This window comes from Myotis lucifugus, unplaced genomic scaffold (genome assembly GCF_000147115.1).
Source record: "Myotis lucifugus unplaced genomic scaffold, Myoluc2.0 scaffold_220, whole genome shotgun sequence".
NCBI lineage: Eukaryota > Metazoa > Chordata > Mammalia > Chiroptera > Vespertilionidae > Myotis > Myotis lucifugus.
The window spans coordinates 1,700,606-1,725,220 of record NW_005871268.1 but is presented as its reverse complement, the minus strand read 5'-3'; the positions used below and the strand labels follow the sequence as shown (position 1 = coordinate 1,725,220).

The 24,615-nt window shown below is 49.4% G+C and overlaps 1 protein-coding gene, 1 non-coding gene and 1 pseudogene across 2 annotated transcripts in view; 1 reads left to right on the top strand and 2 right to left on the bottom strand.

The window, feature by feature from the left end:
* Positions 1-24,615, bottom strand: part of ABCA4 (ATP binding cassette subfamily A member 4) — a 127,540-nt gene that overhangs the window by 98,258 nt on the left and 4,667 nt on the right. Inside the window, 5 exon segments of the mRNA XM_006098098.3 lie at positions 5,938-6,135; positions 10,464-10,591; positions 16,206-16,345; positions 19,408-19,549; positions 20,767-20,860. Coding sequence (XP_006098160.1) covers positions 5,938-6,135; positions 10,464-10,591; positions 16,206-16,345; positions 19,408-19,549; positions 20,767-20,860 — 702 coding nt within the window.
* LOC111827786 lies at positions 4,175-4,319 on the top strand (annotated as a pseudogene).
* On the bottom strand, positions 18,159-18,260 carry LOC111827789. The gene has a single exon (XR_002831516.1). It is a non-coding gene; the product is annotated as a U6 spliceosomal RNA (small nuclear RNA).

Here is a 24,615-nt window from a genome sequence, read left to right as displayed (position 1 = left end):
GGTGGGCTCTGGGGTATGTGAACAGACAAGTTATGGGACTCGCTGGCTCAACAGAAACTCAGCCTTTTTCTCTCCATTGTGACTCCAGTCCCGGTATTTGTGGTTGATGAAAGCAAAACTGAGTTTGGAATCTCAGGGCAGTCAAAAGGTCACTCCGTGAGAGAGATTTCTTGCCACTCGGAGGGGTCTGAGGAAGGAGAATGTTGCATCTAAATGTTTGAGGAGGACATTTCTGGGAGTGGGACAATGATGGGGGTGAGGGCAGTGGGGCCTTGCAAAGTGGCTGTATCTTGCTTTGGTAAGAGCAAAATGCTTTTTGTTTCAAATCTCTTGTCCATTTCTTCTCTAATGTGAATGTCACTACCATTCCATGAAATATGTAACATAGGCCTTGTTACCTCGATCTTACAAATGGGGAGGCTGAGATCCATTTAAGTGACAGCAAATTAGGGGCCAACCCAGAGCCAGGACCCAGTCTCCTGGCCACCAGGAGCTCTCTGTGTGCTCCAGTGGGCTGCCCACTTTCTGGTTCTCTCATCACTGTGCCCCATGCTCAGGGGAGAAGCTGATCACTCATAAATTACGGAAGAATCTGTGGTTATATTGAAACCCTTTAGAAAAGGATGTCTATGAATGGTAGGCAGGAAAGAAATTTTAATACCAAAACTCTTAAGCTGGTGTCTGGCTTCAGAGGTTCCATGAGCCCCCAACCCCTGTGTCTGTTCTGTATTTCTCTAGGGAAAAGGTTTAGAGCTATTGTCAGATTTTCAAAGATAGTCCTAATCTATCAAGAAGGTTAGGAACTGCTGTTCGGTAGAGATAAGGAATATGAGGCCAAAATCCTTCTTCAAACCGGTTTACCCCGGAGAAAACCTGATGCCTAATACATCCATGCTCAATCTGTCTACTGAATAAAGGCCGGGACCCAAGACCCATCATCCTAATGGCATAGGGCCTGCTTGTGTCCTGAATGACTTCAGTTTTGACCTCTTAGTATTTTTTCCTTTTTAAATTCATAAGAACAACATCTGATCAGTCATGACATTAAGCCCTGACCTACTGTATGCCTAGAGCCTAAAAGAAATCAAGTCAGCCAATGACAATCAGGCCTGTAGGCCTAATGCACATTTAATGTACGTTGATGTTCCTCTCTCCTATTGCCTCTTTATTTCTTCTTTATTGAAATCTGTTGAGCCAGGGGATATTTTTATTATAACAGACACAGTTTTGTAGATGTAGACAGAAACAAATCCAACACCGTCAATCACATATACTTGCTGTGGCTTAATCATTTTCAAAAAACCTATTTTCTGATTTTGCTTTGTTTTTGCCTAACAGCCCTGCTGCTCACCCCTCACGCCATGCTGCTGGCACTGGGCATCTCTTCTCTCTCTTCTTCCCTCCCCAAACCCTCACCAGAAGTGGGAGAAAGTTGACAGTCCAAAGATTCAGAAATCAGAAGGGAGAGGAAATCATGAAGTTAAGTCACTGTAAAATCCTGGAGATGTGGGGCTTTTCCAGAGAATTTCAATGTAGAAATATCATCCGACAATGGAAAGGCATAGTTAAAATTTAGCAAACCGCAATGGACGATCACAGAGAGCAGAAACCACGGCCAGCTCACACCGGGCAGCGGGCAACCCACCCACACTTCTTCCCCACGATTCAGGAATTTAGGGAGCAGAGCCAGGAACAAAGCAGGACATTGAAAGGAGCAGGGGGTCTGGACCCCCAAGACTGGGTCCTTTCTTTCCCGGAACGCAATGTTCAGCCACCCCATAGTCAAAGAGACACAGGTAAAATGAAGTCAGAAAAATAAAATACCGTGACAGAGTAATAGTTGAGGGGCAGGAAAGAAAGCTGAATCATGCCACGCTGGAAGCGACTGCGGAGGGGAAAGCCATGGGCCAAAATGCTGGGGAGGCCAGATTTCCTCTATCAACATCCAGGAGAGGGGGAAGGGAGGGAAACCATTTCCCAGCAGTGTGGCAGGTCTTGGCACCCGCCTCGGTTCCCCTGCCGGACTCCCACAAATAAACATCAGAGCAGAAGGGACAGATTTGCTTCTCAGCAAGATTTCAAAGCTGTGCACCAGAGTCGGAGAGAAAACAGGAAGGATCTAGATCTAGAGGGAGGAGAAGGAGGAGGAGGGGCATGCTTACCTCGGGCCAAATCAGATGGGAAACGTCCCAACCCCTCACCCGAAACTGACACATCATTTTTTATGAGGTGTGAAGCCTTTCAGGTACCGTGGGCCCAGGTCTGAGCTGCTGGGTTTCAAGCTGGGGGCGGTGAGGCCGAAAGACCACACGTGAAGACAGGCTCTTTCAAGCTCTCAATTGAGGTGAAACCAAGAGGGGATAAATCTCCCTGGAGAAAAGCCCTCCACCTGGCTGCTTGCTTGCTTCCCAGCCCACCTGTCTCTGGGCGTCCAATGTGTGCACGTGCTCGAGCGTGTGCTTGCGCTCAAGTGTGCATAAGTGTCTGTATGGGGATGGGCGGGGTGGAGTAAGGCCATGGTCCTGCACTTGGATTATTTGAAGATGACAACACTCACTTCTGACTCCAAGGGGCCGAGGAAAAACACAGCTGGCCCAGTTGGTGCTAACCCCCAAAGCCCCTCTCCAATTCGCTCAGCTCCCCCAGGTTTCAGGGGCTGGAGGTTGTACTCCCACCCAGCCCCCCCACAGCCCCTCTCCCCCTGCCCCCTCACACACACCCAGCTCCTTACACAGCAGGGGCAGGTGCTGTCACAGTGGTTTACTGGGATTGTCCCTCTTTCTTTGTTAATAAGCACTGACTTGGCATTTAATAAAACCTTATTTATACACTGGCTCCGTGCATATGAGAAACAGCCCAGGAGAACAGAGGCTCAGCCTGCCCCACGCTGGAGCTCAGCGTGGCTGCCAGCCAACCAGCTGCAATAACAGCCTCTTCCCAGCCTCAGAGCTGCCCCTCTCAGAGGGTCTGCCTGAGCTTCTCTGTGCCCCCTCAGGCTTTATCTCTAAAAACACTGTGAGAGTGGGTACAGGAGCAATAAAAGCAAAATCCTATCTTCATGCCTGTAATTTCTTTTAGGTTTTCTTATTAGTAATTTTTGTTTAATTTAGCCACTCTGTCTAGTTGTCAAATGGAAAAGCACATTTGAAGGGCACCAGACAGGGTGTTTGTCCTCTTTGCTTGGGACCCACGTATCCTGTCTTGGTCTTGTCTTTCCCCAAAGAGATGAGCAGGAGCAGGAGCAGAAGATGGCGGGCGGGGGAGTCCTCCAGGCCCGTCTCCCATTCGGTTGTCCCTAGGCAGCCTCTGGGCCACTCAACGGCTTTGTAAAGATAACAGCAGAGAGGATGTATCGCCACAGCACCCTGTTCTATGGGTGATCAAATGGAAGTGCTTGAAAGCCTTAGAGCATCTGGGATATTATCAGTATTATGCTTGCTCTACAGCAGGGGTGGGGAACCTTTCTGCCAAGGGCATTTGGATATTTATAACATCATTCACGGGCCATACAAAATTATCAGCTTAAAAATTAGCCTGCTCTATTCGGTCAAACATTTCATTAACTCACCCCTAATGCCTTGGCAGGGACAGACCAAATGATTTCTTGGGCCTGACATGGGCCACCCCTGCCCTACAGAAATTGAGACTAAGTCAAACTCCTGTGTTTTAGGTCAGTAATTCTCAACCCTGGTTGGACTTTGGAATGATCTGGGGAATTTTGAAAAATACTGAAGTTTCAACTGAATCGGAATCTCAGGGGGTGGGGGCTGGGCAATAGCTGTTTTTAAAAGCTCCTCAGGTGATTCCATGCGCAGCCTGGCTGGGCACCACCGCTGCGGGGCCCATCGTTGCCGGTGTTGGCATGTCTGAGCTGTGCTCCTGTGGCCTGGCCTGTGTGCAGGTCTTGAGGTTGACAGAGAGTTCGTGAGGGCGGGAGGGGCACACGTGGAGCCTTGGCCTCAGCACATGCCTGGCGCCTGCAGGTGCCCAGTTCCGGTTTGGGTGCATGGGCCACGTGCACGCAGGTGGTGAGCAAGCGTGCAGGACCCCGCTCAGGTCAGTGAGGGTGATCGGCCAAAGTTCTCCTCCGGTTTCGGAACTCTAGCACTTGCCAAAGCAGCGTGTAAGGACAGAAAGACATTCTGGTCTTTCTTATCTGATAAAAAATATTTTGACCCCCTGGCAGTGGGCAAGGAGGCATCTGATTGGTGGTGTTGCTCTTATATCAATCAGGGGCAAAACAGATGTACAGTCCTTAGTACATCCTAGCTTAATGCCTGTGTCGGTGGCCAGAGCTGTTTCATGCCTTAGGCACATAAAAAAATATTGTGAAGCAGTGGCCTGAGTTTGGGTCCAGTCCTAATGAAGTTTGCCCAGGTTCCCCTTTACCCTGCTACTTCTAGAACTGCCCTCCACCCCCCCAAGAACTGCTAGTCGTGCCCCAAAGGCACGTTTACCTAGATCAGCAGCCAACGTCCTTCAGAAAGAGATGTGAGGGCCTGGCCCTTTCCTGGTGACCAGAGGATTGCATGGTCCTCGGTGCCAGGGACCCTCAGTCGCTCTGCAAACACAGGTGCTGTCTCCTGGCTGTGCTAGTGTTCGCTGTCCAGAATAAGGGATTGTTATTGCCTGACTCTTCTGTCTGATTCTGCAAACAGACTGTGAACAGAGAAGTTTAAAGCTCATGGCTTTTTATTCTCCCTGCAGCGTGTGGAGGCCTTTTGGCGGCCCTGGGTTCTCAGTGGAGGAAGCCCACCCGGAGGAGCCGGGAAGGTTGTAATATTCTAAGAGAGTCACACTTTGAAAGGGATGAAGTGTGAACTCTGCCAGAAACTGTGTGGTCCTGTTTTATTTTATTTTGTTTTTAAAAGCCTTCATCTTGCTTTTTAAGAAACTCTGAGAGTGGGTTGTCTGGGACTTGAGAGAGCAACCATAAAAAGGCAAAAAACATTAACTTCTCTACCAAGCTCTCAGTGACTGACACTCCTCACAACACAGTTCCAGAAATTAAAATGTAGGCGCGCGCGCGCACACACACACACACACACACACACACACACACACACACCACAGTTCAATGCTAGAAACATTAAATATGTTCCTTTCTCTGAAGGATTCTAATTTTGAGTGTTTCTTAAAGGGTGGCCTACAGTGAGCTCTTAAAGTAATAGGGCAGATTCTGAGCCCAGCCCAGATCTCCTGAACCAGTCTCTGGGGGTGGAAATTTGGAACTTGCATCTTTTACCAGCTTCCCTGATGACCGGCATACACTCCGAAGGGTGAGAACTGCTGCTTTATGCCGCCTTTATACAACTCCCCCTCATCTTACCCTTCTGGCAAAAGAGGAAATATTATCAGTTCCCAAGAAGTGTGTCTGGGTGCAGTTCCGGAACACGGGGTTAGCCAGGTCAAGGCTTTCTAAGCTTTTGAGACTATTCAATTTTCTCTGTCATTTTCTTTTTTCCCAGAAACAGCAACGTTTGGGGACAAGAGCAGGCTCACAGCAGGGAGCGTGAAGCTCTCATTTATCGAAATGTATTAAGTGCTCTGCATGTATTTTTTCATTTATATTTCCTTGTACTTTATGAAGTATTATATCTGCTTTATAGATGAGTGATGCGGGCAGGGAAAGTCAACTATCTTGCCTATGACCACCTCGTAGAAAATGGTAGGGCAGGGAGTCCAAACAAGCCCCCTTCTCCTTTCCAGGCTGTGAAAGGTGGTGGGGTCCGCTTTAGGGGCGGACTCAGACCTGCCACAACCGCATACCTAGTGGTGACTCCCAGGAGCCTGGGCCTCTGGAGCCTTCCTTAAGGATTGTCTTGAATACCAGGCTCGTGCCCTCCCTGTCAGTGCACGGTTCCCCGTGGCCTGCCACCAGGCTCTGCTGCCCCAGGAATTACCTCCCCAGAGCAAGAAGCTAAATAACTCCCTTACCACACGGAAGAGTTTGAAGAAGTCCACGTTGGCGTACAGCGTGTCTTCCATCCACTGCAGGGTGCCCTGGGAGAGGGCGCACATGGCCTCACGCACTGTCTGCGCCCCGCGGCGCTGGCTGAAGATTACGAAGCGCTCCAGGAGGGCCTCACTGCAGGCGATGTCCTTCAGCGCCAGGTCGGGGACTCCGTGAGCAAACTGCAGGGAGGAGAAGCAACCCTGGAGGACTGCCTGTGGCAGGAGAGCACCAACCCGGGGAGATGTCCACGCCCTCTCCCACAGAACCTGCAAACACATTACGTTGCATGGCAAGGGGGATTAAGATGGTGACCAGTTTGGCTCAGTGGATAGAGCGTCGGCCTGCGGACTGAAGGGTCCCAGGTTCGATTCCAGTCAAGGGCACGTACCTTGGTTGTGGGCACATTTCCAGTAGGGGGTGTGCAGGCGGCAGCTGATCAATGTTTCTAACTCTCTATCCCTCTCCCTTCCTCTCTTTAAAAAATCAATAAAATATATATTTTTTAAAAAGATTGCAGATGAAATTACAGTGGCTCATCAGCTGGCTTTATTTTTGGATTATCTGGGTGGAACCCAATGTCATCACCAGGGTCTTTTAAATGTGGAGGAGGGAGGCACAGAGACAATGTCAGAGTAAAGCAATGCGAGAAAGACGTGGTTGGTCACTACTGGCCTTGGAGACAGAAGGAGGCCACCAGCCCAGGGGTGTGGACAGGTGCAGCCTCTGGAAACTGGAAAATGGATCTCCTAAACTCCCCTCTCCCCCTGGAAAGGAGTACAGCCCTGCCGACACCTTGACTGTCAGACTTCTGGAACCATAAGATAATACATTGGTATTGTTTTAAGCCATTGCATTTATGGTGATTTGTTAGAGCAGCAACAGGAAACTAATACACTCCCAAGCCTCACTTTACCAGCGAGCCATTTAAAATTTGAGCCATCCCTTCTTAGTCCACCAATGCTTAGGTACCATCAGGACCTACTCCCTGAAGTTCAGGTGGGGAGTGGCTAGAATGCATTTGGAGGGATGGCAAATGACCAACATCCTCTCTCTTTTCTCACCAGATTTAATCAATAAAAATACTGGATGCCCAATTAGATTTGAATTTCAGATCAACAATGAACAACTTTTAGTACAATATGTCCTAAACAGAATCCAAATGACACATACTTTTGCTAACATTATTTGTGGCTTATCTGACATTCAAACGACACTAGAAAGCTTGTATTTTATCTGACGACCCTACCCGCTGCCTAGGACACATGCCCCAGCTCCTGTGGAGCTCCTGGACGTGACTATTGAAGCACAATCCCCAAGATGGCCTCCAGCGGCTAAGGAGGCCTCCTCCCTGGCCGGGACCGGGCCAGCCAGCACAGAAACTGGCCTCAGGAGTCCTGGGCTCCCAGCAGGGGACAAGATCCTGAGCACCGTGAACAGGTTCATGAGCTTCCCTGGTCTCCGGAGTCTTCCCCTGGCTTCCAGTGAGTTACACAGTCCTCTGGGCTGGAGAGCAGAGCAGCCAGGCTCTGCTGCCCCCTGCATGGAGACTGTCCAGACCAGAGATGGAAGCCTGATCCCTAAATGAGGCACTGGTCTCGGACGATGCTGGTTGGTGTGGACTCTGTTGACCTCAGGGGACTGTCACTGGGTATGTATTCCAGCAGAGCCTTCCTGTCGCCTACATTTGACTTCTTACCGCCCAGCAAATTCCCCCAATCCTAATCCCAGGGTATAAAACATTTTGAGGTGGAGGGAACCAATGAGCTCATGTTGTCCAAACATCTAATATTCCAGGGGAGAAAAGCGATGGAGAAGGGGTTAGGGGACGTGAGAAGGTTGCACAGCAGGCTGATGGGAAATCTGGGACACCCCTAAAGTTCCCTGCTCCTTTCACTCCGTCCCTCATTCATCCGGTGCTCGCTCACTGCGTTCCCATCCTGCAGGGACCAGACTAGCTCCTGGTGATGCAGAGAAGACAAGGTGAGTTTTCTGCTTTCCAGGAGCTCACAGAAGAGGGAGCTTTGAGAATAGTTAGTGAAAATAGCCAGTGCTTACCGAGTGGTTACTGTGCTCCAGGCACTGTGCTAAGTGTTTCACATACATTCCTTCTTTTAGCTCCAGCAACAGCCACACGTGGAGGGCACTTTTATTATCTCCATTTTAATGAGGAGACAGAGGCAATTATCTCCATTTTAATGAGGAGACAGAGGCACAGAGTCATTAGCTAACTTGCTGGAGGTCACACAGTTAACTGTGTGGCCTTGTTGAGGTTTGAACCTACAGCTTGTGCTAAACCATTACCCGTTAGCTCTTTATCGAGTGGGGAAGAGGGAGGAGGCAGGGCAAAGGGAGGAGGATTTATGAACAATTTCACTGAAGAGGAAACATTTGCGCTGGGCCTTGAAGCAAGTCTAGGAGATTACAGGGCTGGGGGTGGGCCGAGGGCCAGACCAGAGAACTGTACCCCTCTCCTGGTCTAATAACTCCCTAGTGGAGAGAGGGGGTGATGTGATTCCCTTCTGAGCGGTGCTCAGGCACCAGGCAGAAAGGACAGGAGGGACAGCCAGGCCTGAGGTAAAGAATAAAATCCCATGTTTGATGAGGATGATCAATAGAGAACAGCAGACCACATGTGGCTATTTAAATTTAAAAGTGTTAAAACTAAATAATATTTAAAATTCAGTTCCTCGGCTGCACTAGCTCTATTTCGAGTGCCCACCTGCCACTTGTGGCCTGTGGCTACCGCACGGACAGCCCAGAGAAAGGACGCTGCCATCGTGGAGGGAGGGTCTAGTGGGCGGTGCTGCTAAGGAGCACAGAGCTGGACAGAGACCGAGACTGAGACAGAGATGAGGAGCAGGCGCCCACGGCAACCAGGCTGGGAAGCAGGGTGGGCACGGGGCGCAGAGGGAGCTGGGTCGCCACGAGTGGCCTCTGCAAGTGTGGGGGCTCTGGGCTCCCTCTTAAGCTCTGGGGTTTGCTGGTTAGGGAAGCATCAGCTAATCAGAGCCACCACACTAAATAAGGTCACAGCCTGGTGAACAAAACCCTTCTCCCCAAAGGAGAGGCCTCAGCCCTGATGCCAACCAACAGCCCAGCAACTAGGGATCTAAACGTCACACAGTGAGAAACTGGAAAGAAATTTCCCCTAAATTCCTGCCCTTATCTCCACCTCCCTTTTATTACCAACTGGAAGTCATCACAGGCATTTCCAGGACTGGAGTTTTATGAGCTGAAGAGAAGCAGAGGGGAAAATGACCAATCCCTGCTGCCGCCCCCACACCCTCGGGTGGGAGGGGGAGGGAGGGGGAAGGATAGTGGAGCAGCACAGCCAGGCCTGGCTCCCAGGGCCTTGCCAGGAGCCACACCCAAGATGCTGGGCCAGGAGCCATAAGGCCCCAAACTGAAGCAGTGGTCTCACCCCTGAGCCTGCTGAACTGCCTGGAGGGCTAGTTAAAGCCCAGTGTGCAGGTTGGTTGGGGTAGGGCCTGAGAATTTGCATTGCTAATCAGCTCCCAGGCCTTGGGAATGCCGCTGGTCTGGGACTCTGAACACCGCTGAGCTGGAGTGAGGAAGACTGGGTTAGGAATGAGAAAACCTGGTTGCCGCTGCAATTTCTAGCTCTACAGCCTCATGCAAATCCCTCAGTGGCCAGCCGCCTCATTTCCCCAATCTCAGGATTCAGGTGAAGCGCTCACAGCTAACTGATGTGAAAGTTACGTGTTAGTGGTGGAATGCTCTGAACAAATATAAGAGAGCCCAGAGCCTGAGGAAATAGATTTGGGGGGAGCAGGGTGGCGGGATTAGGTCAGGTTAAGCAAGGTGGGGAGAGGAAGGAGCTTGCCTGGCGCCAAGAAGAAATGGTGCGAGGGAAACAGGTCCGCTCTGCATGCTGCCTTACCAGGCTCAGTGACCTGGGAGTCACCCCGCACAGCCCAGTGTCTGCACTGCCAGCTTCTGGGCCTGGGACTCTCCTCACAGTTCTTTCCATGGCCGCCTTCTATTCAGTCAGGTTTGCTCAAATACTCCTGGCCCTCCCTGACTACCTCATTTAGCGCTGCCCCATCCCCAGGCCCCTAGTCCTGCCCTAACTCTTGACCCTGGATTGTCCCACAGCACCCATCTCACCTGCTGACTTCACCATCACCTGTGGCCCCCACAGGAAGCTCCCGGAGTTAGGGGTTTGCCCATATTGTTCCCATGGCACTCTAGATTTTTAATGAATACGGGAATAAACCTCTATTTCCTCAACTAGAAAAGGAGGTTGAGCCATGTGATCATAAACCTCTGAGATGTGTTGCCAGGATTTGTCCCGTCTCCGAATCCCATGAGGGGAAGGAGCATCGGCTGAGTAACTCCCAGGTATTTTTCTGAACCTGGGGCATGAATGATGGATTCTGAATGTGAAAGCAAGAAGGAAATAAAAAAGCCAAGGTGTTCCTTGCCTTTCTCAGACTCGTGCTCACCCCTCCCTTCCAGGAACCACTGGCCGAGGACAAGAACCAACCTGCTCGGGCCGGACCTGAGAGTTGACCAGAAGGTGGACGACTGAGTCAGACAGGCCAATGTTTCTCATGAGAAAGAGTGTCAGCGTTTCTTCGTCTCTCAGGATATCCCGAATGCGTATTCCTCTTCCTGTATATGAGTGAGAGAAAGATCAGGGTGCTGACGGGCAGGTGGGTCAGAAAAGAGAAAACATCTAGAAATCATTGGAAACATTTTTAACTCTGTTCTTGGGTCCCCGGCAGTGCCTGGAGGTCAGGGCTCCTGTCAATGAGCTCTCACCCAACACAGTCACAGAGTTTACTGCTGGAGCAGCTGGGCAAAATTTAGTGAGAAGGCACGAAGGCTGGACAAAGCTAGCTCAGGATCCGGTGTGGGGTTGGTCTAGGACAGTGGTCGGCAAACTCATTAGTGAACAGAGCCAAATATCAACAGTACAAAGATTGAAATTTCTTTTGAGAGCCAAATTTTTTAAACTTAAACTATATAGGTAGGTACATTGTTATTAATTTAATTAGGGTATTCCTAAACTGGCCTTTGCTAAAAACTTCTTTAATCTGATTGAGGTACGTTCGCTGAGGTCGACCTTCCAACTCTCCCATCCACACTCGTCTTGTATACTTGTTTCGTCTATCTCCTTTCGTTCATCCTCTCTATATGTCCACCCCTCACTTCTTCTAACGCCACTTCAAAATAGACTCCCCAGGCCGAAAACCAACTTCTGCTCATGGGCCACAAAGTTTCAATCGCACTGTATGTGCGTGCCCGCACGTGGTATTTTGTGGAAGAGCCACACTCAAGGGGCCAAAGAGCCGCATGTGGCTCTCGAGCCGAGGTTTGCCAACCACTGGTCTAGGACAGCGGATCTCAACTGGATTAGTAAGGAACTGGAGCAAGGAATTTGGTCCCCCTGGGAATATTTGGGACCATCTGGAGACATGTTCGGTTGTCATAACTGGGGAAGTGCTAGTAGATAGAGAACAGACATGCTGCTAAACATCCCGCAATGCACAGGACAAACCCGCTCCCCGCCCCCCCACCCCCCGAAAAAAGAACTATCTGGTCCAAAATGCCAGTCATCTAAGGGTGAGAATTGCTAGTCTAGGACTGGAGGGTACCCATGCTCTGTCCACACTGCAGCTGTCATGGGGTAGAGGGTCCTTCTCGATGTCTTGTTAAGGCTCAGTCTCCGTTAAGGCTCTAAGCTCAGGGTATTGACATGGACTAAGAAAGATGGGGCTGTTTTGGTCAAGAAAAGTCTCAAGTGGAAAAGAGAGGATGGCATGTTGTCTGGGCTTGCAATTTCATACCCTCGTCTTCCCAGTCACATTCTTTCTAGCTCCACTCAAAACCTGCTAGAAGCAGAAATTTCTTTATGGGAGGCATAAAGGACTCCTAGCAGTTTAGGTAACCTTGGGGCAAGTGACTGAAAACCACTGTGTGTCTGTACTTTCCACATCTACCTCTCAGGATTGACGAGAGACAAGGAATGCAAAAGGTGCTTGGCTCTCAAGCCTGAAAACAGAGGGCACTCAGTGAATGCTATTCTGATTGCATCCATATTATTCTTACCCGTCCCGGGGAGTCACACCCAGGGTGCCCACCTCCTCTGCCTGCTTCCAGGGCCAGCACCCAGCCGCAAGCTGGCCACTGTCACAGTCCATGAGGCGCTGGCCAGAGAGGAAGGTTACGGGACCAGATATTTATGAAATCATTTCAACATTAAGGAAAAGCATTTGGGTTGCGTGAAAAATGCCTATCTCTACATTTTAACTTCTCTGGAGCCTGCCTGGCTGCTTATCGCTTAGTTCTTCTTTAACGAGATTTAATCATCAAAGCTCCTTCCAGAGCCCATCTCCTCCCTCCCTAAATTCTTCCCTCACCAAGAGGCCTCAAGGCCTGGGCAGTGACAGCCATCCCTTCCTCCCTTCCGTTTTCCGGCGGTGACGCTGCCTGTACAGTGCCTGGTCCTGACATTGCTGCTCATTTCTCCTTGAAAGGGGATGGGTCAGCCACAGGCCTGGCCCTGCAGCTGGGGCAGGGCCACCCGTCCTGAGGTCCCACCCCACACTCACCTCTCTCCAGGGTGGGTGCCCTTTAGAGCTGTGCCGCTGGGTAGCTCGGTATCACTGCCCGCTGCCTTAGGGGAACCTGGCACAGGGAGGAGGGAGGCTGAGGAAGGAGGTGGGCTCTGAGAGAGGCTGTCCTATTAGATTCTTGCCTTCCCTCCTTTTGGATAAGTCCTGTCTCATCTTCCAAACTCAGCTCCTGCTCCCTCTTCCTTCCCCTGGGGAACAGCTCAGTTGTTCTTTTCCCAGTCACTTCTTTATGCCCAGTGTTATACACACACACACACCTCCTGAAAGTGGGGGGCTACGGACTCCACTTTCATTACTACCCCTCATTCGACATAGCAAAGCTGGGCACACAGACATAGCCCTGGAGTCACCTCTGGGACACCCAGCACTAGAGCCCGACATGGACTCAGAGCCTCATAAATGGAATGGCATGAGCACCCAATAAATACTGTTGTCTTGACCCCAAAGTCACGACCCCATTGGACTGTTTATCTCTTTGTTATTCTTTAACTCACTCACCTGACCTTACATACAAATACCTGCTGGGGAGAGGGAGATGGGAGAGATTTGCCCTGGTGTCTCCCAGGACCCCAGCCAGGAGACTGGCCCCAGAGAGAAGGGGCAGGAGCATTCTGGGTTCACACACCTGGGGAGGGGTGGGGGCCCCCTGTGGGGAAAGTGTGGGGCCCAGAATGTAAGAGGTGGCTGATACCAGACAGAGGTTTTGCTAGACTCTCGAGGGAGAAATGTGAGCTGGGGGCCTGAGGAAAGAAAAATAAATTTAGCTTAAAATGTGGTTCTTCTTGTTTTCTTCCCCCTGGAAGATTAGAAGGGGGAGGGGAGGGGCCGCGGAGGCCCTGGGAGCTGAAGGGAGCTGAAGTGGGAGAACGCTTGAGGCTCATGGGAAGAAGGTGTTTAACGATGATTGAGAGGCCACAGAGCTTCCTTGGGGGTGGCGGGGAGGGGGCTTCAAGCTGTCTTGAACCATCAATCCTCCCCTGGTGAGAAAGCTGTACCACAGGTTTGCTGGAAGGGAAACCCCGCCTGGTCACCATCAGCATACTTTCCCAGGTGCCTGGGAACTGCCTGGCAAAAGCACACACCGCGGCAGCCGCCACCTGCCTTCAAAGGCTTAACCTCCGCACGGCTTTGGGGGCTTTGGGCTGCAGAGTCAGTGCTCACCCAGAGCGAAGCCCAGGTGCCTGGGACAGATCTGAAATGGTCTGCAGTGTGACGGCGAACGTCAGGCCCCAGCCTGGGATTCCTTCAGAGAGTGTCCCAGACGCTGCCTGGGGGTGGTCCCCTGTCCCCTCTCATGGCCACTAAGGTCAGTGTTCTGCAGCGTCTCTGTTCTCTCTGGGGAGCCCTGGCTGGCCTTCCCTGACCTGGTCTCCCCAGACCTCGGAAGCCGCGGGCAGTCAGGGATTTTCCCCGGAAGCCCGAGGCCTGCAGAAGGAACCCTGTGCCAAGGCAAAACACGTCCTGCTTTGGGGTTAGGAACTAGTGATTTGGGTTCTTATGCACACGCTGTAAAGCCACAGAGAAGTTGAGGTTAGAAATGACTTCCTTTACACTTCCTTCCAGCCAGACTCCATGCGAGGATCAAACTCCAGAATGAAATGTCTGCTGACGAACAAGGCAGGCAGGCACTCGGGGTGGCGGGACAGCCACTTTCTCTTGTGCTGTTTAACCTTAGAAGTAAAACGCCTTCTGCTTGGTGTCCCCACCCTTTCCTCTTATTATTAAAGTGCTGACTGTGCTCATAGGACTAAATGCGCAGTCCTTCGAGCTCCGGCTCAGTAAATCCTAACCAAAGCAGCAAAAGACGGAGTGTTTGTAACTCGGTTTTACTACATAAAGTATACACTTCACTCTTTTTAAAGCCATTAGAATGCAATGAAGTAGTCCCATCTGAACAGAGCCCTGTCCTTTATTGCCCCAATGGGGAGTGAAGGGAGAAGGTGGCCGATGGGAGGACATCAGTCTCTTTAGAGAACTCACCCCTCTGACTCCCCTGAGCTCTTGAAGCGCCACCTGCCCGCCCCTCTACACGAGGGAGGGAGCCGTTGTTCACTGGGTCCTTCCACTTCTGCCCTGGAAGGGGGCCGCGCCGGTGTGACACATCTTCCCCAGGGACTAGCACAGCGCCTGGCTCAGTGGTGCTCCCCAAACGTCTGCTGAATGTTGACTGAGCTGCACAGCGAGGCTCCAGGGCTGATCTGCACTATTCGTCACCTTTCTTGCTTGGGATCCTGAGTAGGGGCTGTTCACCCAGCCTGCCAGTCCCCTTGGCAGACCCCTTCCTCATCCCTGTCATCCTCTAAGGTCATCCTGAGAGTCATCGCCCCCCCCCCCCCGCCCCATCCTAGGAGCAGACATCACCCACATCCAACTGCTTCTGAGCCCCACCCCCTGATCAACCTTCCCCACATCTGCAGCCTTTTCTTCTCCCCTGGATGGCGGTGACCCCCCGGGGGTCCTGGCAGGCCTCGCTCCTTCCCCACCACTCGGTCACTCCTCCCTCGGATGGTTCAGCTGGAGCCCAGGCTGTCGCCATGCCCAGTCCCTCCGGCCATCTGCAGCGGAGCCTCCTGAAGACACGACAACTAACAACACCCACTTGTGCTTTAGAAGAAGAGCTGTCAGAGTGGCTACTGGGGTTGAGCTGCTTTTCCCTGGGAGGAGAGACACAGGCCAGCGAGCTCCTCCACCCTCTCTCCTCACTGCTCCTGACTCCAAGAGGCTCTCCTCCCCACGCAGCCTCAGTGAGCATGTGACCCACCAGCCTGGCCTCACATTTTGTTCAACTCTTCACCAACTAAACCCTCACCTCTGCTCCACTTCAACCACCATGGCCGTACCCGGGGGCTTGTACTCACCTGTGCCACCTGCCTTTGAAATCCTAAATTCACGTGCTTCATTTTTTAACCACAACCATTAACCCTACTCACTTTCTCAGCCCTTAAACAGGGCCAGGAAGCCCCCTGAGACCTCTAGCTCCTTGCCCACCCTTTCCCCCGCTGGCCTGTTTCGCCACTTCATCCTCTTGTCCAGCCGTATGCATCCTGGAGCCCACATGTGTAGTTCAATCACCACCATCAACCTCCTTGCCTCCTGGACCTCCTATGGCTCCCCTACAAGCCCCTGGCTCTGTATCCCCCCACTCTGCACCTTCTCTGCCTCAGGGCCTGGGGTGCTGAATATCACTGGAAGAAGTCAAATGATTGTACATATTTATGTCATGATAAACATATGCTCTCTGACCTCCCAGAGTCCTTAACGCTACTTGGCATTGCTCACACGCCTTCCTGGTTAGCTTGCTCTCTACAACTCTATGGAAATGGTCCTGTACCTTTACCTTACTCTGAAAACCCCTCATCCCCTGCTTCTAGCACTTACCCTAGCCTTGTGCTCCTCAGAGTACATGCTCTCCTGGCATGCTCCTTTCTGTCTCTGGACTTACCTCGAGTAAGACCTTGCTTTCCCTCCTTCCCAACTTTCTGCCTTCTAGGCTGGTGGGAAGAGGAGTCCTTACCACTCCAGATCCCATTTCCTCCTGCCTCCTCTAGTATCGTTTCTCACCAAATCTTTCCTGCATCTTGAGTCTCTCTGATGTATGAGGGAGGTGAGAGGCAAGAGATGGCTGAGAACACTGAAGCCCACCTTACCTGCAATTCTCTCGGGGTGAGTCCGGAGGGTGTCCATGAGTTGGGATAAGGTGCGGAGTTCTGTCCAAACCTGGCCAAGGTGCTGGCTCTCTGGTGCATCCATGAGGAGTTCTTGAAAATCACGATACACCCTTGCCAAGCTGGAAGAGAGACAATGCCTCATCAATAAAGGCATAGGTGTCATAATAATAATAATACCACCTTGTGCGATTTTTACAGATAGTATCTGCTTGACCTAGCTACTACATTATGTATCTTTGCAGTAGTGCCAAGGCAAAAAGAAAATAACATTTTATTTCCTTGTACATGTCAGATAGCAGACAGGGGCATTGAGCAATTTGTTCAGTCTCCCCACTTTGGCAGGGATAGGTCACCTCTCATCCCCGTTCTCTAAGTGTCTTCTGTCTAGAGAAGCTTTAAACAGGAAGTTAGTAGATGTTACTGGAGGTTCTTCCCAGCTACCCCCTGCTTTACTGAGACCTGCCCTTCCAGCCGTTTGTAGGGGGAGATTCTGACAGCCGTACTTAATCCACAAGTTCTTCCCTGCACGTGCGCACACACACACACATCTCTCCAACGCTGATTGGGCGAGGAGAATGAAGCCAGGAGAACCGGATTTGTTTCCAGGAATTTAAATGATATTCAAAGATGCTCTTCTGATTGCCCAGACCAAGGGTGCTGTGAACTGAACAACCAGCACCAGCCTGGGAGGCACTGGTCCACAAAGAGGGAATGAGGTGGATGCCCAGAGAGGCGAGAGGCTAGACCTTGTGGGCCCAGCCTTCTACTCAAAAGACCCCCGAATAAGCCAATATTTCACTTATAATGAACGTGTGAAATGTGAAACCCAGATTTCCTGGTTCAAATCCTGAGTACAAACTAGAGTCTGAACTCCCCGTTCCCCAACTCTCACCCTTCAATCTATAGACACTGTCGGTACTAGTCCCACCAAAGCTCCATCAAGCCTCACTGAGATGTCTCCAAGGCTCCCCAGATCCCAGGGTGCAACCCCTGGGATCTCCCTACATGGGTAGGCATTTCTTCTCAGGCACCTCAAAGAGACTCAAGCTGAAAGTATAGATTGTAAAAGTGTTTGCAGCCATGGAAGCCCAGCTAAATATCACCTCCTGACTGTCCTGGGAAGACAGGTGTCCCTCTCCTACTTTTCCATAATCCAGGGGTCGGCGAGCAGTTATATATTGTAGACTCCTGGGCCATAATTCTGTCATATTACTCAACTCTGTCACTGTAGGGCAAAGGCAGCCACAGTTGGTTCCCAGTGGGGAAGGCTACCTCTAAGCATTAGGCTGACTTACTAAATGTTTTTTTTTTCTTTTTTAGTTGAAATGTAGTTTTGTCCTGGAGGAATTATATCCAGTGGAAAGACTGGCGTAACCAGTTACCTCAGTTTCCATCTGACTTGGTGTTCATACAAGTGGTTGAAGCCCGCTCTACAACGAGCCCTTGTTGGTGATTCTCGGTTATAAGCTTCACAAGCTGCAGCCCAAGTGCAGCCCACTGGGTGGAGGACGGCCCTGTCCTCATCCCTGAGCCTCTGTCTGTAGGTCATACATACATCATGCCCTCCCACCTCCGACAGGGAACTCCAAAGGGATTGGTCTTGAAATTCAACCCCAGACCAGAAGTCATTACCTGGGAACCACAAGTCCCCTGACATCAGTGTAATGTTGTGTGTGTGTGTGTGTGTGTTCATTTTTCTTGGACGAGGGGCGGGCCATCAGTGTTCATCAGTTTCTTGGAATGGTCTTCAGCCCCACAGGTAAAGAACTACCGCCTCCAGCCAGATCCTCAGGTATCGCGGCCCAACAGAACTGATGGCGTCGGCAACAGAGGATTTGGAATGTGCCCTTTCCTGCTTGTAAACCTTACTTTATCCACCCTCAAAATATTTCCTGACCTTTGCCTTAGCCTTTGATGTCCAAGAAGGCTTTTAAAAAAAAAATTCACAAATTTGTGTGCCGTCCTTGTGCAGAGGCCATGCTAATCTCCTCTGTATCGTTCTGCTTTTATTATATGTGTTGCCCAAGCAGGCACTGTCCAAGAAGGCTTTTTTGTTTGTTTTCCTTTTTTAAAAAAATATATTTTATTGATTTTTTACAGAGAGGAAGGGAGAAAGATAGTCAGAAACATCAATGAGAGAGAAACATCAATCAGCTGCCTCCTGCACATCTTCCACTAGGGATGTGCCCGAAACCCAGGTACATGCCCTTGACCGGAATCGAACCTGGGACCCTTCAGTCCGCAGGCCGACGCTCTATCCACTGAGCCAAACCGGTTTCGGCTGTTTTCCTTTTTAAAAATATTTTTTTATTAATTTTAGAGAGAGAAAGGGGGGGGGGGAGACATCAATGTGAAAGAGAAATATTGATTGGTTGCCTCCTGTATGTGCCCTGACCCAGGATCGAACCCACAACCCAGGTATGTACCCTGACTGGGAATCAATCCAGCAACCTTTTGTTTTTGTTGTTGTTAATCCTCACCTGAGGATATTTTTCCATTGATTTTTAGGGAGAGTGGAAGAGAGAGGGAAAGACAGAGAGAAACATCGATGTGAGAGAAACACATTGATTGTTTGCCTCCTGCACGAGCCCTGACCAGGGCCCGGCCAGGGAAGAGCCTGCAACCAAGGTATGTGCCCTTGATCAGAATCAAACCTGGGCCCCTTTGGTCTGCAAGCCGATGCTCTATCCACTGAGCAAAACTGACTAGGTCTCCAGCAACCCTTTGGTGCATGGGAGGATGCTCAATCAACTGAGCCACATCAGCCAGGGCTCTAAGAAGGCTTTCAAAGAGTCAGAGACCTGTCAGGGCTGACCAGGGTAGAGTGATGTAAGGCAACAGAAGGGAGACTGAGTTTTTTCCACCCAAGCAAATGGATGGCCTGGGGCAGTGGACACAACCTAGCAGGGTGCTGCCATCAGACTTCAGGTCACACCTTGGAGATATAAGAACCAAGAAATCATGTCATGTGGTCCTAGTCTGAAGCTTTCTCCCCAAGTATCCTGACAGCTAATAGAATGCTCCAGAGAGGAAACACACCCTGCTCCCATGAGGTTAGGTGTTCAGCAAGCCACAAAAACACTCATTCAGCATTACACGCTCTGTGTGTACACATGTGCTCCGGTGTATGACAGGAAGGTGTACAACCTTCTCCCCATTCGGTGGGAATCTCAACACTTACATGGAGTTGTTATAGTTGGACACAATTCCAGGAGATTCTCCCGGGGTGGGACTTTTAAAACAAGGATTGTTCACATTGCAGAAAATTCCCTGAAGCCATGGCAGAATTCCCGCTGAGGGCATTGCCTTGTTGGGAAAATGGCCTTTAAGAGAGGAAATGGAGACAAGAAGTTAGTCTTCCAGATCAAGTGGATGAAGGCCCTAGGAGCTGGGCTTCTGAGGAAGGAGCCTGGTGCTTCCCGTCATTCATCAACATGTAAGAAGCAGGAGCATCCAATATGCCAGGCCCTGTGCTGGGTACCTGGGATAGGGTCTCTTCCCTTGAGCGCCAGTGTACTGGGGGGCCAGGCAAATGCTCTAATGGAGGCACAGAAGGAAGTGCAGAGGGGGACCAAAGGGGAGCACATACTTTCATGGTGGGAAGGGCAAAGGGATTTTGGCTCAAGAGGCCTCCACAAGGAGACTTGAGGCGAAGAGGTTCACCAGTTCCTTCATTTAAAAAAAAAATTATCACCAAGGATATGTTTTTATTATTATTATTATTTTTGAGAGAGAGAGAAACATCAATCAGTTGAAAGGATAGAACCGGAAACCTAGGTATATGCCTTACCCGGAATCAAACCCATGACCTTTTGGTGTATGAGACAACACTCCAACCAACTGAGCCACCTGGCCAGGACTCACCAGTTCCTTCTTATGAGCACCTGCCTTCAAGCAGGCAAGAAAGATGCAGATTACAGGCTCCTTGAGCGAAGGAGGGGGACAGAGAAGGAGAGGGATGGAAAAGCAAGAGTTTTATGGCCAGGAAGCTTATAGGGCTTAGAACTCATGAACAAGAGGGTGAGGAGCAATAACAGGAGGTAGGAGATGGAGCAGCTTTGCATAACTTCTGAGGTCTCACATCAGCTGCTTAGAGGGAGATGAAGGTTTTCCCAGAGGCGCTCACAGGCTCACCCTAGATCCCAGGACACCCTGGAGCCCAATAAGTAACATGTAATTAAGCATGATAGTTCCAGCATCCCTTTTCCTTATTTTTTTCTAGCACGATATATAACATATCCCTAAATTGGTCTCCAAAATATGTAACTCATCTATGCTCTGTTCCCTTCAAATACTAGTAAGGGTTTAGGTATAGAAAAAACAAAAAATAACAACCATTCATCAGTAACCACATACAAGTATTTGTATAGAATGTGTAAGAATGAAGCATTACTTTGGTAACACTGTTGAATCTCTGTTTTCCGTGTTGTAGGCGTGAGAAGGTAATAAGCAGCTATGATCCGGCCCTCCCAACCCCAAGACCTTTCTAAACAAAAGGATGGGACCTCCGGGTGTACCAAGGCTACCCTGTTATGCTTACATTCATGTTTGCTGTAGAGTGGGTTGACGTTCCTTAACCAGATCAAGACCAGAAATAAAGACAAAGGCCACATGAGTTCCACCGCAAAGCGAATCTGGATAAACAAAACAAAAAGAGAAAGAGCAGTGATGCTAGGAGATTATAGGAAACATACCCAGAGCACATGCACTTCATCTCAGCACCTGTCTATGCAATAGGACTTTGGTTGTGGGATATTTCCAAAAGGACTTCCTTTTTTGATCTCCTCTCCCATACTACCTCTACTATGATATATTAGACCACCTGGGCTCCGTGTTGCCTCTGTTTTAGAAAACTGCATTAGCTCAGGACTCTCATCAAGGATCATCAAGGTATGTGCTTCAGTGCTTTCCAGATGCTGCTGTGCCCATGAATGCAGATTCTGATTCTGTAAGGCCCTACTAGATCTCGCATGTAACGCTGATGCTGCAGGTAGGAAAGATCTCAGTTTAAGCTCTCCTGCCAATAAGGAAACAGAGGCCCAGGGAGGGTGGGCTACCAGTGCAGTGTCACATCAGCAGTGATAGCATCAGGACCAAAACCGAGCCTCCTGTCTTTCGGGTCAAGGCCCTGCTCCTCCCACGGCCCTGCCTTCTAACACACACTAGACTTTGTATCTGTGGTCACTGATGGATGAATGCATGTGCAAACGATTCTGTGAAACACTGTGATCCGTAGCAAAGTCAACAGAAACCTGGGTTTTACCAACATTTTTCCTTCACCAGGTCCTTGTTGCTTAAAGAGACAAAGCAGGGCATACTGCTGTGGGTGTTTGCAATACTGGAAGGAAGACATTGCTGACACCAACATTTGGTTGAAAATTGGGATTTAAATTTATGTTCAATTTAGAGTTTGAGGACTCTGGATTCCAAAGGAAAAAGAACCAGTTGGTTGTTGCAGCCCACACTCTGAGGCATTGCATATAAGGGTGGAGGTTGGAGGTGTGGGATTTGGGGGGGATAGCAGATAAGGGGTATGTGAACTGGTGTAATAGTTCTTCCACTTCATCCCCATTCCAGAGACCTTAGGAAGGAAATGCATAAGATTTAAAGAACTTAAGCAGGAGGCTAAGAATAGAGCCTTAAATATATATAGATGAGGTAGGGGCTATTAACATGATTTTTAACCCTTTGTTGTTCTTTCCAAAGAAATGTGCTTAAACTCTCAACAAAACGGTGGATACCATATGGGGTGCTAATGAGTGTCTGTTCCTTTCCTGCTAGTAAGGTCTGCCGAAATCATAACATAAACTGATAAGGAAAATGCATCAAAGAAAAAGAAGCAAAAACTGTATAGAGCACTGGGTTATTCTACAGTTGTAACTTATTACAAAATGTTTTACTGAAAATATGTCTAGGGAGGATGTGTTAAAGCAAGCATGTCAAACTCGCAGCCCGCGGGCCGAATATTTTTGCGGCCCAGCCAATATAATGGTATGTAAGAAACGTTTTAATAAAAATTTCGTAACTTAATCTTTACAATATCCTGTTACACATAATTATCAATAATGAACTACAATGTTCGCTAATGACTGATTACTATAATCGTGTTGCATTCATTTCTCTTACTTGCCTTACGCGCAGGCCCACCATTTCTCTCCACTAATACTAGCAGCGAATATTTTAGCAGCCGATTGCTATGTCATTAGTCTTGGACTGACTTGTTTGGTGTGCGGAACAGGAAATATTTCGCTTTCGGAGAACAAGAAAAATAGGTTTATTTGTGTTACGCTTATTAATTTGTGCAGTTATTCAGTGTCTGATAAGTTAATGGTCAAGAAAAAATATTAATTTTTATTAAAATGTTCTATTATTTTATGTTAACGATTACTCATTTATTTCAGCCCTTTGTATTCAACATGTCTCTATCGAAATAAACCTACATTTCTATGAAAATTGAAGATTTTGGTTTTATTTTTTGTGGCCCACATAAACTTAAACCTTGTTTATTTGGCCTGTGTTAACCTTTGAATTTGACATGCTTGTGTTAGAGGAAACACACACAGAGATATTGTGGGAAGAAGAAAGAATAATAGATTTTCCTTAAGGCATTCATTTTTCAGGGTTCCCCCTACACATTCTCCCACAAGATGGCAAAACACCAATATTGAACAATTCCCATCCAGCGTTAAAGGGACTGACCCCAGGCGCACATGAAAGCATTGGAATGTGGCAGTTCTTTCCGGGTATGCAAATCAAAGGAGGAAGGGCTGAGCCTCTTCCCCAGGGAGCCTATCTCATTGTTAACACTGCTCTTCCCAGACCAGCACAACTGTTCCCACAGCAGCCCACACTTCCCATCGTCTTGTCATTCATCGTGTGTGACGGTCACTACTCTTTCATGTATGTGGCTCCCTCACTGACTGTATGCTTCCTGAGTTCAGGGACCACGTCTATCCTCATCTACTGTGATTCTAGCACCCAACACAGGGCTGGGCTCATAATGGGCTCCCAATAAATACAGAATGAGTGAGTCTTTGTCAAGACTGGTCTGGGAGGCTCCTCCAGGAGTGCTGGAGGTGACACAGAGGCTCAGTTCCCCAATGGTTTTCAGATTTAACAAACTGCACTGGCTCCACACCTTCCATCCCAGGTCCTCCTTGTCACTGAGTAAGGTTGGGGAGCAAGTCTGGCAAGATAGTGATGTAATAGGTGCAATCACTTAAACCAGTTGTTATTCCTGGTATTTTACCAAGGAAATGACAACCAGTTCAGGTTCTACACACTAGATTCTTCCTTAAGACAACTGCCTGCAACCTTGGCTTTCTATCCAGTAAGCCAGCCTCTTTCCATGGAGCAAGTCTATCTGGGAGTAGCCCTCTGTGTCAGACATTGATGCTGGCTTGGGAATGGGAAGAGCTGGGTTAAGAATCACTGTTGCTCTTGCCTAATTTCCAAGTCTCAGTTTTCTCATCCGTTGAATGGGACCATTTTGTCCTACACTTTACACTGAGGGTTAAGAGTATGTCAGTAACTGAGGTTTATACCTGGCTCTGCTCCCTATTAGCTGTATGACATGAGGTAAGATGTTCAACTTCTCTGTGCCTCAGGATCTCATCTGGAACCTGGTAGGTGATGCCAGGACCCATCTTCCAGAGCAGTTGTGAGGGTGAAATAAATTCACCGTGTGAAACACAGAAAACAAATTCTGGCCCCAGGTAACTAACATTCAATAAACACAAGACATTTACTACTGGCTCACTTCTCACAAGGACCACAGGGGGCACTGTGGGTGACAGCAGGTTGTAAAGGCTGAAGAGCCAGGAGATGTAATTAAAATGATCTGCCAGCTCTTAGGCCTCCAGTCACATTCATGTTTCCTCCCTTTCTGGGCCCAGAACAGCTCACTTGCCAGTTTGGAAACGTGGGGCCTCCTGAGAAACTAACTACCAACTGCTCCATATGTTAGGGGGCTGGGACCAGGGGAGGGGTCAGCCAGCCTGGCCTACCTGTTTCACGGATAAAATTCCCAACCCCAAGCTCATGCATCTCAGTCCTCTTCACAATATCAGTCACATGCCCTGGCCAGTTTGGCTCAGTGGATAGAACATTGGCCTGTGAACTGAAGGGTCCTGGGTTCAACTCCGGTCGAGGGCACATGCCTTGGTTGCAGGCCCAGTCCCTGGTGCCGGTTCGGGTGCATGTGGGAGGAGACCAATCTTTCTCACTTCGATGTTTCTCTCTCTCTCTGTCTCTCCCCCTCCCTTCTACTCTCTCTAAAAAAATCAATGGGAAAAAATATCCTTGGGTGAGGATTAACACACACACACACACACACACACACACAGAGACACACACACCAAAAAACAATATTAGTCACACACTCTCTCAT